At 43.4% G+C, this 12510-nt stretch overlaps 1 protein-coding gene across 1 annotated transcript in view; it reads left to right on the top strand.

Annotated features, from left to right (window-relative positions):
- The window catches only part of LOC142761642 (serine/threonine-protein kinase PAK 2-like), a 35428-nt gene extending 24442 nt beyond the window's left edge, over positions 1–10986 (top strand). The window contains exon 11 of the mRNA XM_075887548.1: positions 72–10986. Coding sequence (XP_075743663.1) covers positions 72–155 — 84 coding nt within the window. The 3' untranslated portion in view covers positions 156–10986. The remainder of the gene's footprint in view (positions 1–71) is intronic.
- Positions 10987–12510: the final 1524 nt, after the last annotated feature.

Genomic DNA, 12510 nt, shown 5'->3' with positions numbered 1-12510 from the left:
CTTCTAATTATATAGCACCAGCCTTGCTTAATATTTTCTACTGTCATCTCTCTTTCTGTTCGCGCCCACAGCACCCATTTCTGAAGCTAGCACGGCCACTCACCAGCCTGCATCCGCTCATTGTTGCCGCCAAGGAAGCAGCCAAGAGCCACTGAGGGTCAAGCACCGTAGACGTCACAAGGCAGGCTCACCCGCTGTTCCGATTGTACCTTCGGCTGCACAGCCGAGCCAGTTCGAGACAGCACTTTGGCCTTGCTTAAAAAGGCCACGCACCTCCTGCTTTGACCACAGTAGGAGGGCACGGCATTGGACCTGCTCTCGTCACATGGAATTTCGTGGTTCCGGCCGTGTGTTGGATTGCTCTGAGAACAGTGATCCGGCCAATCATTTCATCCCGGTGGATGCATCTGGTCGGTGCTTGAGTCGCTTTTTCAGTGAAGCTTCACCAACAGTGATAAAACTGGTGTGTGTGCGCCGGGACCGAAATGCAGCTGCCTGCATGCAGCCTGATGTGGTGATGGTGAATTTTTTTTCTGGTGTCGGGGGAAAAGTGTTCTACTGTGACCTGCTACCATTGTGAGGAAGACTAGCACGAAATGCCACTATCACCGTACACCCTGCAGATGCCTTCTTGAGGTTTCTTCTTTTTTTTGTGTGTGGAGCTGCCTGTGTGTACTGATAGCACTTATGTCTGACTTGGAAATGCTCGTCGTTGTCAGGCTAAGCGTAGCCTCCCCCTTCAACGTATGCAACACAGCCTTGTGAACCGTGCTCTGCAATTGTGGGTGCCTTGGCAGCCACTCAGCATGTTGCAAGCGAGATCTCAGCAGAGGCATTGGCTGATTGGCCTGCGCAAAGGGCTGATGCTATTGTGCCCAGAGCACTTGCTGTGCTTGGGCTGCACAAGAAGCTTCAAAACTGCTTCTTTTGGAAGGAAAGACACAGCTACATTGCATTTACAAACAAGCGGAAGTTGTCCAAACCAAGCACCCTGGAATCACATGCAAACGCGCAATGCATTTTTTATCTTAAACTGTACACATAGTAAATTTTTAGCAAAAGAGCTTTTTAAGCAGAATATGCCTTTATTGCATTTTTATTAGATGCTTTTAGTTATTTTAAGTGATCCTAGGCTAAGCAGAAGTAATCATTTGAATTCTTTGAGGGACAGTTCCATCCTCTGTGATGCTGTGTGCCGAGGACTTTCTTCTTATTTATGTTGCACAACACTTTCACTGGTTATGTCCTTGAGCGTTCTTGACAAATAAGCAGTAGTACATTAGCATAAAGAGATGGTGAGTGCCTGAATTATTTTATAGCAGCTATCCATAAAGCTTCATGAATCCTTTGAAAGTAAACGACAAAACAAGGCCATATTTCACCGAAGTCTACATGCTAAGACAAAACGATGGCAAGGCGGAATTCAGCTTCTTGTGGCCAGCAGTATTTACCTTGTTCGCTAAACACCGGTGTTGTTTCATCCTGGCATACGAAACTGGGTCATACAGGACGCTCATTCTCACTTTACCTCAGTCATGGTGTAGTAAACCTTGGGAAAGTTGTAACACAGAAACTGGGTTTTACGTGTGCAGTCGCTTAGCACAGTGGTTCTCAGCCATGGATGGGTCAGGGACCCCTTGTGGTCTGGTGGAAGGGATGGGGGACCCCTTGCAGCTGACGAGAGGGGTGGTGGTACATAAGTAAATTAACACAACTGGAGCGTGATACAGGTGCCTTTTATTAATACCAAAAACATTGAACAAACGTGCTACATCACTTCATTTTGGACAGTTCATCAAGACATGGCACAGTCACGCTTAAAGAAAAATGCGGGTGAGACTTTCGGGGATCATAGAAATGGCTTCGCGGACCCCCTAGTGTCCACAGACCTCCATTTGAGAACCACTGGCTTAGCCTATATTCGCTACCAAAGACGGGTTAGTTAAAATGAAAGTGTGAATATATAGCAGTGTATTTGGTAATACCCAAGAATCCAGTCATAAACAGGCTTCAGTGTCACGTATTTCTGCCTAGGTCGTTGCTGCATGTCCATGACATGAAAAGGTGACATTTCGATATAAAAGTGGAAGAAGTTAACTTAAGGTTACCACTGATAAGGGTACGATTTGATCTTGCAAGGAATTATCACAAATCTATTAGTCAGGGCATCTTAAAATTTCAGCAACTGTTTTTTGACAATAGAGCATCCTCTGCTTTGTTTTTTTATCTAGTTGCATGCATGCGAAATGAGCCACTCACATACTGCTTAATTCCTTTTGGTTTTAGAAAATAAGGCAGTGGTTGTGTGCTGCTGTTGCATTGAAATCTGCGTTATGGCAGCTCAAGTGCCAATCATTCAAAATATCTATGTGTTAATGGTTAGCAAGAGAATGAAAGCTCGACCATACTCTGTTTTGTACGTGGTGTGCAGTGCCGGGGAAGTGACACAAGAAGCTCGGTGGGTAAAATTCATAACGTAGCACATTTTGCAGTTGGCTTTCGGGCTTTCAATCGCTTACGCGAGTGGAGTGCAAGTGAGCCATCACGTGAGGCATAGAACTATAAAGGGAATGTAAAAAGTTGAAGAACAATGCTCTAACATCTGCACAGCACACTTTGTACTTTGGCTTTGCCAGTTCTCTCGGAGGCGACGCCTTCTAAGATTAATGTAGTCTTCGAGTCTGGAATCTCGTCGGAGGAAATCGCTTTGCTGGACTGAAGTGGTGGCATTGCTAGGCTCTCAATCGGAAGATATGTGTGTATTGTAAACTCCGTGGTAGACTCCCTTCAATGCAAACGTAGAGCAGTTGAGTTCTCCGCTGTGCTGTAAGGTTTTGGCGCATGTGTAATAAGCCAACCTTCTGACAGTGATGAAGGCAAAAGTTGGAGTGCTGTCTGGTCAGGTATGAAAGGGGAGGGGATCATTGATCACCTAAGTCAAAACAAAGAGATGTGTTCGAATTACTTCAAATCCCGTGTTCACAATGAACTCTGTCATGTACAAAAAATCTGTAGTGATACCATAATGTGCTTTTATTTTAACTTTGCTTAGTGACCTGACAGTTTTCTCTTACAAACTGATAACCTTCAGGAATGCCTTGCACAGATGGGCTGAGCCAATAGGAATGTATGTTATAAAGCGAATATCCTGCGGGTCCCTTGGAATGGTTCTCTTATCGCTTATTCCTCAAACTGTCTCTTCAGTAGGGTGTGTTGCTGTGTGCTTCATTGTGCATACCTGAGAGTACTTGGTTAAGAGGATTTCCGAAGTGTCTATGTTTGTAATAACGGGAGTCTACCACATGTCCGCCTTTGGTCAAGTTGGGTTGTCTATGTTCCGTCACTAAATGGTGGCACCGAGACTATTTGCTGTTCTTCTAGACGCGTCGTTGTGCGAGTCATTTTGCATGCAAAATGGGCATTGATGTGTTTCGTGGATCAGCAGCAGTTGCGGTCGTGCGACTGTCAAGTCCTTGAAAGGTTCTTTTGAGTGAGTGGCAGTAGAAGCTTGCTGGTATGTGAGGTGAGGTGTCTTGGATGCACCACGTTTTGCGAATGCTGTCGTGGAACAATAGGCTGACTAGAATGACATGAGGATGCTTGCAGTTTGAACGATGTCATGTTCGACATCGGAGTGCAGTACAGTAATTCACTCAGGAACATGCATGGTAACTTGTGATCAAAGACATTACGCTCATCGCAGTAGGTTTTGGCGTCACTTGGAAAAGTAATTTGCTGACGACATTATCGGTGTGTCGAAATCTAATGCAGGGAAAGCCCAAAAAGGTGTGCAAAAAGCATTCTCAAGTGGATGTTGAAGTGGCATTAGCCAGTCGTTCCAGTCAACCCTTGAAGAAAAGACTGAACGGTTCTTAAAACATTGGGTCTCTTTGAGACCATGGCTGGTGCCAGTTCAGCACCTAAAATTCTCAATTTTGAATATCTTATTCAAGAATTAGTAACGCTCTTTTTCAGAAGGTTTCATTTGGGCAATTTTTTAAGTCCTCAATTGTCGCAGCTTGTGTGAACCTTTTTGGTTGACGACTTTGTTCTTACTCTCGCACCAGAAACTGCTGACTAGACCTGGTTGAGAGCTGCTACTTGGTTGACATAGTGTAAATGCAGATGAAAGTGGCATGTGCGTGCTAGTTTACTCTGCTGCCTTTGTCGATAGACGAGTGTACACGGAGTCAGCACAATTTGAATTATTATGGTTGCAGCCTTACCATCAGTGTTAGTGTAAATGCGAGGTAAATGGCATCACTTTTTTGCTATCTTCATTCAGTATGCAAAATTTAATTAGTGTTTCTCCTCTCTTTAGAACTTTCTTGATTATTTTCTCCTCATCGCTGCGTTATTTCTGGAAGCGCACTTGTAGAAGTTCACAATCGCACCTTTTTTTTTTTGTCTCTGGTATTGGTCAGGTAATGATGCACGTGAGCGTAAGTTTGCAAGTCTCCTGAAAATCGAGACACCTCCACATTGTGGACTTACGGTAGACATGCTCTGGACATCCGAGGAATTTTGTTGGGGCTTTCCGCTCTTGTTAGTGGCAGCTTTGATCTTCCGTGCAGCTAGAATCGCTCGGCTGTCGGTAGCCTCAGGCATCTATATAAAGTTTCGCTGGTAACCTGAAACTTTCTCTTGCACACTCGTAGGTGCTTCAGGCTAGCAACGCTAGCTTTCACTTTCGATCTTGGCACCTTTCTATTTGACAGTGCAGGTTTTTTACACTTCAGGTAGCTTCGAAAGGATTGAAGGTGTGTTGTAGACTGTGGTATTTTTTAGCTAGCCACTGTGTGAGAGAGTTCTGGCACGTGAGTTGATGTGTTTCCGTGGCATGCGACTCTGGAATTGGAAGGACTAGGGGGTGCCTGGTGGCGCGTTCCACTTCACTCAAAAGTGAGAATGCGGCTGCCTTTTGTCGGTTTTGAGTGCATTCAATGGGAATACGCTTCGTAGAGTGTTTTACCCTTCCAAATGTGGGTTTTGTCTTCTTGAGCAACTATTTTATTTAGCTGTCTTGTGTTCATGTGTCAAGCTGTGCCTTTTGCAGTTTGTTCAGTACTCTATGCTTTTTTTTTGCTCGTCTTACTGTTTGGCTGTCTAGTATTTATCTTACAGTTAATTTATAGTATATTATTATATAACTACCCCTTTCCTACTGACGCGACCCCATAAATAAACTGGCTGGGCGTGAAAATGGGATGGGACTCGTTGCATGCAGGGGTACTTTTCAGAGTTCCGCTAGGCAGCGTGATAGTCGATTATGCAAGTGGTACCAAAGATCAAGAAGAGATGAAGATATCGGTGACATAGCACACAGTTCGCTTATTTATATTTTTGCTTGGTTGCAGCATTGTTTTTACCACTTTCTTAATGAGTCTTAGGATAATTTATACTACATCTTGTAGACGATTACCGCCGAAGGCAAAAGTTACTGAAGATGTTTGCGATTGCTTACTGGGCCTCGAAAAGGGAGTTATCGTAAGTGTAGTTGAAAGTACTTATTCGGGCTTCATTTGCAAAGCGCTCCACCAAGACTATAGTCATACTATGTGTTGCAGTATGATACAATAAATGCGACACATCTGCTTAGTCTTTTCTGCTTAAATCTGCATGTCAAGGTTGCCCGAAAGGTTTGAGCGATTGGACTTCAGCGAAACCAAAACACTAGATAAAAATGATTATCACATTAACATCCTTGTGCAATATCAGCGAGCAAATGCCATGCTTACACCGATTCGAGTTTTTCCTGCATAAATTCATTTATTTGTATTTATAATGCCATGTTGCGTACAAAATGAACAAAAAAGAGGCATGTAGTGGTAACGAGTGTGGCTGCGGCATCTCTCGGCTGATCTAGTTTTAGTAGTCTGCACTTGTGGACACTGCAAAATGGTGGCTTCTTTATTTTTACGCGTTGAATTGCACTTTGGTCCTCATTGTAAGCATGTTATACCTATTTTACTTTGTATTGTGCTCCCACTGTCCTGCTTTTATTTTTTACTCTTTGTCAATGGTTTCTAATGAGACACATATATGCCCTTTTTTATCTTTTGCTTGATAATTTTATTGTGTTTTTTCTAGGCTGGAACAACATTGAGTTTTGTGATTTATAGTTCCGTGTTGCCACTGGCCTCTTTTGTCAATTCATGAAAAGTGTTAAAATATGCCTGTAATGTTTTAGGTCTGAATATAATTTGCACGTTTGTTGAATCAGCAATTAGTTTTGAGGTTAGGTTGTGTATAATTCTTTGTTATAAGGGGACTCTAACACGATGTCAGTTCTTTCATGCAATCTTACTGTAAATTTGCAAAGATGTTTTTTGAAAGATGAATGATAGTGTTTCAAAGAGTCTTGCTTCATATTGTACGAACCGTTAACCGTTTAGTCCCAAGCAAGTTACCCCCCTACACTGTAAGATAATCCCTCAGATTTTCAAAGGGTGGCGGTTCTTACTCAGTCATAAATCAAAATTCATGATGGCAGCAGAAAATCCGCTATGACAAAAGAGTGCATACCTGTGCGTTCAAAGAAATCTTTTATTGAATGTGCATAAGTTTGCTGTTTGTTTGCCCCTGCCGGACAAATGAAACTGAAAGTGGAAGGAGGGGAGGGAGGTGCTTGCATGACCATTGCTGTATATTTTAAGTCTACCAAAAAAGGGAGGATGTGCTTGCTCAGGATTTCATGGAAATTGGGCAGCCGTGCCACTGACTGTACCTCTTCAAACTCTGCACTTTTTGTGTGTTTTTTAAAGCTGTTCCGTGGAATGTCCAAATCAAGTAATTGTCACCCTCAGAAGTTATACCGAAATCCCTCTGAATTTTCGCTCCATGTGTTGCATGTCTAAGGCAGCAAGAATTATGTATACAAAAGAAAAAAAAATTGCCCGCAGCTTCTCTCGGGGGAACACTGAGGAGGATGCGGAGCATATAATTGGTTGATGGGGTGTTAAAGTGCGACTTACTTGGGTCGATGGCTAAATTGGTTAACGTGGTTGTGAAATGGGGTGTTAAATTGCGACTTACTTGGGTCGATGGCTAAATTGGTTAACGTAGTTGTAGGAGGGGGTGTTAAATGAGTGAACACACATCTGCGAAAGGACGGCGCTGGTCGAAGGGACGTCGATCATTGTGTTTGTGGATTCGTTGGAATTCTATCACCGCGACCTTGGACGTCGACGCGCCGTACAAACCAACCGACGAGTGGCAACTGAGCGAGCGAGCGCCGACCTTGAGTATATATACAGCGCGACGGCGCATGCGCTGTCAGCTGTTGAATGTTCTGGAAGGAGAAGCGCGCGCGCGGCACAGATGGCGACGGCGCGACGGCGCATGCGCTGTCAGCTGTCGAATGTTCTCGAAGGAGAAGCGCGCGCGGCACAGATGGTGGGCGACGGCACGACGGCGCATGCACGCGCGTCAGCTGTCGAATGTTCGAGAAGCGGTGCGGACGGCGCGGACGGCGCACTACAAGGCACGAGTATAAGATGCTTCCGCATCTAATAATCAAGGAAACAGAGTGAATATTCTGTAACTCTGCATATTGTAGAGCAGTACAGAACCTGGGTAAGCTTTATTTTTATTTCTTCTGTTGGAAGAAATTGAGAAGTCTAATTCAAGAACACAACCTGGCATGCATGGCTTTCTTTGTATTTGTTGAGCCCATTTTGAATAGCAGTGCGTATAGTGCTGTACTCAAACTTGTGACAAATTGTTAATGATAAAACAAGGTGTTGCCATTGTCATTGGCAGCTAGAATAGGTAAGTCCTGGCTTTCATTAAACGAATTTGTCTTCTTGCCATTTAACAAAGCATTGCGCAAAACTGCAGACTGTCTTTTTTTTTACTTTGACTATTGCTCTAGTGCTGTGTTAGAAAGGCAGATTTCATAATTTGAATATTCTTTAGCTATCTAAACTAATATCTGTTTTTGTTGCTTTTACTGAAGGGTTTACATATACATCAGTTATGTTGAGCTAGTAGCTGCTTTTGCTTCTACTGATTTGCTGTGGCTTCTGTATGAACAATCCTCTCAGTTTGATGCAAAACTACTGGAGGTCACTGACAAACGTTAATTTTGTGGTGGGGTTTTGCCATAGTGTGTACCTCTTGCTGTTTCTTGCATATTTAAACTTTGTGTTAACTGTGAGTCAAGAAAGAGATGTAAATATATAAGGGTGCCTGTGATGGTCCCCCTTTTTTCTATATAGTGGTTTGTGTTGGAGTCATTTCCTCTCAGAATTTTTTCGAAAGTCTTCTACTTTACTTCTTGAAGGTCTTGGACACACGAATACCACTTCTTGAATGGCTAGCCTGGTCATTTGATAGACACGTGCACGCATATTTAAAAATGTCTTGCTACCTTTGAATAGAGGTACCTATGAGGGCTGCTTTAGCGTCACGTCACTCTCTTCTAGGAGCACGTCTGCACAAATGTACCTTTCGAAAGCTACATTACTGTGATTGAAGTCCAAAGTATTTCTCTTTTTTTTTCACGGATAGATTGGCTGTATGGTTCCAGTAATGCCCGTGGCTGCTGGCTACTTGTAGTGAAGACACTCGCTAGCGTGATCTAACCAGTGAATTTTTGACCTTCCCGTAAAAATTGTTGCGAGTATATTCGTTTCACGAAAAGCGACAGAGGCCTTACTATGAGGGAGATATGCCTTGTCTGCATTTTTTACTTAGGATGTGGGCACATGACTGCAGCTTTCTGTTTTCAAAACATAATTAAAAGTCTGCCTGGTTTGGACAGACAAGTATGTGAAAGCTAATTGATCTGCAACTAGCATTTGTTGAAGCTGGATGTTTCAAGGCTCATCTTGCTTCTCCATCAGTGGATCCCAAAGAGGGACCCGTAGTAGTGCCAAAGTGTCAGGTTTTTATGGCTTTTTATTGTAGACTTACCACCTTTCATTCTGTTGCTTTACTGCACTCATGTTGATGGCTTAAATCTTATTGCCTGGTATGAATGAAGAAATGACTATGTTGCTGCAACATTTTAGTCATATTGCTTTGCATAGTTCTATGTAATATCTAAGTTGACAGCACTGCGGGTAACTTTCAGTGGATTACTGCCTGGTTAAAGTCTGCAAAATGTATTAGAACAGCAAATTCTTTGAAGACTCCCAACACATACATCTGTCAGCATAGCCCGTGGCTAGTGGCACTGACATGTACCTGCAGTACATTACAATAGCAGCACTATGGCATAACTGCACACCTAATGCAAAAATGAATGCCCCTCAATGCAGGTAACCCTGAAGTGGTTTTGATGTCTGTTAAGCACATCATATCGAGGATTTGTGCTACAGTTTAAACAGATCATGAAGATAGGAATATTGAAACAGAGAACATACAGTTTGTTAAGTTCTTTATAACAAAGGTAAAATATTTGAGTTCAGCTTGAATTAACATTGAAGGAGTTTGCAAAGCTACCAATGTCTGATCATTTGTCTGCTTTTTTTTTTTTCACTTTACTATGCGACCTTTCAAGGCAATTAGGCAGAAACGTTTTCTCTATTGGCGCTACAGTAATGTCAAATAGTGCCAGTGATTTGCCTGCTCTGGGAAATATTTACTGTTAAGACGCGGGTTGTTCAGTCCCGACAACCCTACCGTCTCAGCTGAGTCTTTGTAAATGTTGTCGACCATTTAAGTTCGGTTAACGCCGCTCTTTCAGACATCTGTATTTGTCAGCACTGATATTTTACAGAACACTCTAGCAATGTTGCCTCTACCTCTTTTGCTTCATGTAAGACCATACTTGATGTAAGCAGGCGTCGACGGTGGTCTCAGCACCACGTAGGGAGATCAGCTTAGGTGTTGTCACCAGTTTCTGACTGGCGGTAGCTCCTTTTGTGAAACTTGAAACTTCTGAATGACTAACAGCGATAGAACCCCGGCTTCCTGTGAAACTTGTTCAGTTCTGAAGCTTCAGAATTGTTTTATAATGTAACGTTTTAGCTGGAAACATTCTTTTGTGCCCATAAAGGCATATCAAGGATCAACACCCAACAGCACTGAGAGCAGGGAGCACATGCAATCTGCTGTCACCTTTCCGAGAATTTCTCGTGCAACTTGCCATTCACCGTATATAATAACTAATAGCCGAGGGTAGAATTACTGGTTTACATTTCTACAGATTGCATAACATGCTAGTTGATAGCAGTGTTGGTGCAATATACATACTCGGTCACCTAAAGTTAGCCCATCATGGTTTTTATTGCTGGTGCCCATCGTTTATTATGTCATTTCTACTCTATGATGTTGCCTCAGTTTTGAAAGAACTTTCTATAGTTCTGGTGTGATACACTTTATCCTACACAAGTAGCAGTTTTACCATCTGTGTACTCGCACGGAACATTTGGTCGTTCATCGTGCATGGCGCTTGTCCGAAGTCCTGGCACCAAGCATGGTGTGATTTCTGCTGTCTGGTAGCTGATGCTTGCCTCGATCATGTACTGTGCAATTCAGTAAGGACCCACGGCTGTTAAATTACATTGTGGCTTTGCTTCCACAAATTTTCCTGTCTTAGCGAGCTTGAAGATAGTCTTTGAAAACTGTAAATGTATGTCTTTTGGAATGAGCGTGTAAGAGCAGCTGAGCGTTGGCACTGCAAATATTGCCTAGTGTATGTGCTGTCACCAGGTCATACTACTGGTTACACTCTTCTATCACTATGTGCCGTTGCTCTTCTGTTGTCAAGCGCCACTCCAGAGCACCAGTGGTGCACTGCAAAGGGTCACCGGCTGCTGTGCCCTCATTGCCACTACCCTGTGAATTGTGTCCTGTGCGGCGCTGGAACGATTCATTTGACCTATATACCAGCTGCATCTGGGACTGACCTTCCCTGACAAGAGTGTGTGTGTGTTTGCCTATGCGTAAGTGCTGGTTTACATCTGACTTTTTACTTTTAAGGTATTGAAGAACAAGGATGCAATAATGCGGGGTGAATAAAGACTTTTGCAGTAAGTGCGATTGGGTCAGTAGCCATTGGCTGTTTCCCTTTGTCTCCAGATGAACGGGCTGTGTATGCTTATGCCAGGAGCAAGATGGGCAAAATGGGAAGGTAGCACTTTCCCGATCTGAAGTCAGGGCCGGGCTGGCATATGTGGTCGAGTATCATTTTGCGCTCTGTGTGTCATAGTAAAAAAAAAGGGGGGGGGAGGAAGTGCGGGCTCGTGCATACGCCCCGGATACACCACTGGCTTATGCATATATTAAAACGTAGATGACAGTGATGTTTTTCGTGATAATATAAAACCTCCCCTTGAGTAAACTGAGGGGAGGTATTGAGGATGGTGGTTGGGGGGAGGGGGAGCATGACTAAGTGGGTTGCATAGGCATAACAGCTGGGGGGGGGGGGCAAGGGAGGCTGGGCCCTCCCACTTTCGACAGCGGTCACTCTTGGCTGCATGCTGGTAAAACCAACAATTTAGGCGAAGTTTTCGTCCACCACAGTAATCACTACATTATATTTTTACACGGGAATGAAAATGTTACGAAGGAATATTAGAATGGAATGAAAATTTTGAACATTTCTTCTGTGAAGATTTTTCTTGTAGGCTCTTTGCGTGTGTGGGGTCCCCTATGCGACGCTTCCGCTCTTTGTGTTGTAGCATTGCAGAACAGCCTAGCGCTTAACAAGGGTGCCGTAACATTACATCGTTTGTTAATGCTTTTATTCTGCTGTGCCTGATCGATGCAGTTACAGACAAGAACTAGCAAACTTTTTGTGGACCGGTCAAAGCACTTGCTGTTTCTGGAAAATCATTTTCTTTAATCAAAAAGAAATAGCATCACCACTGCCCTATTCAAGCTGTTGTGGGCCAATGAGTGCGACAAATCTGTTTTAATGCTTTAGTTTTGTCATACTTGAAGGGCCAAAAAGGTTCCAGCTCCGTCAACCTGACCAGCCTGCTAATGGGAGCTTGGTGCGATGGTGGCAGCCTGCAAAGCAGTGCACATGTAGCTCAGCTTTACATCGTAACTTAATAAACCGTGCCAGGAAGATGGTGAAGCTAGGGTAGTGGTTTTTGGCACTAAGGAGGCTTACTTAAGAGCCGGTGTTTTCATTCAACTTGAATTGACATTTACAGCTTGAAATAAGACTCGGACGGCAAAAAAGCACCAATGTGCAGCACTGCTCTCTGACTCTTAGCAAGGATCTGCAGACAAAAAACTGCATAACGCCGTTATTCTGCGAGTGAAAATATTCATTATACTCATATGAATACATGTCGCTAGCTGCTATAAGTAGCCGCTGCTAATGGGATCGGCGGCTAGCCTACATGAATTACGTTTAAAAGAAGGCGCTCTCTGGCTATTCCGAAGAGTTTTAGGTATTGTTTTGTATACATGAATGCAAGGTTTAATGTGCATACACTCTAATAAACGTGATGACATTTCACAGATTAATGAGCGGGCGATTTCATGACCCACAGAAAATATTAAAGGTCGAAGAGCCAACAGCACACAATGTGTCGTAATAAAAGGAGT

This window comes from Rhipicephalus microplus, chromosome 1 (genome assembly GCF_043290135.1).
Source record: "Rhipicephalus microplus isolate Deutch F79 chromosome 1, USDA_Rmic, whole genome shotgun sequence".
NCBI lineage: Eukaryota > Metazoa > Arthropoda > Arachnida > Ixodida > Ixodidae > Rhipicephalus > Rhipicephalus microplus.
The sequence above is the reverse complement of the archived record's forward strand: the minus strand, read 5'-3'. Positions and strand labels throughout refer to the sequence as shown.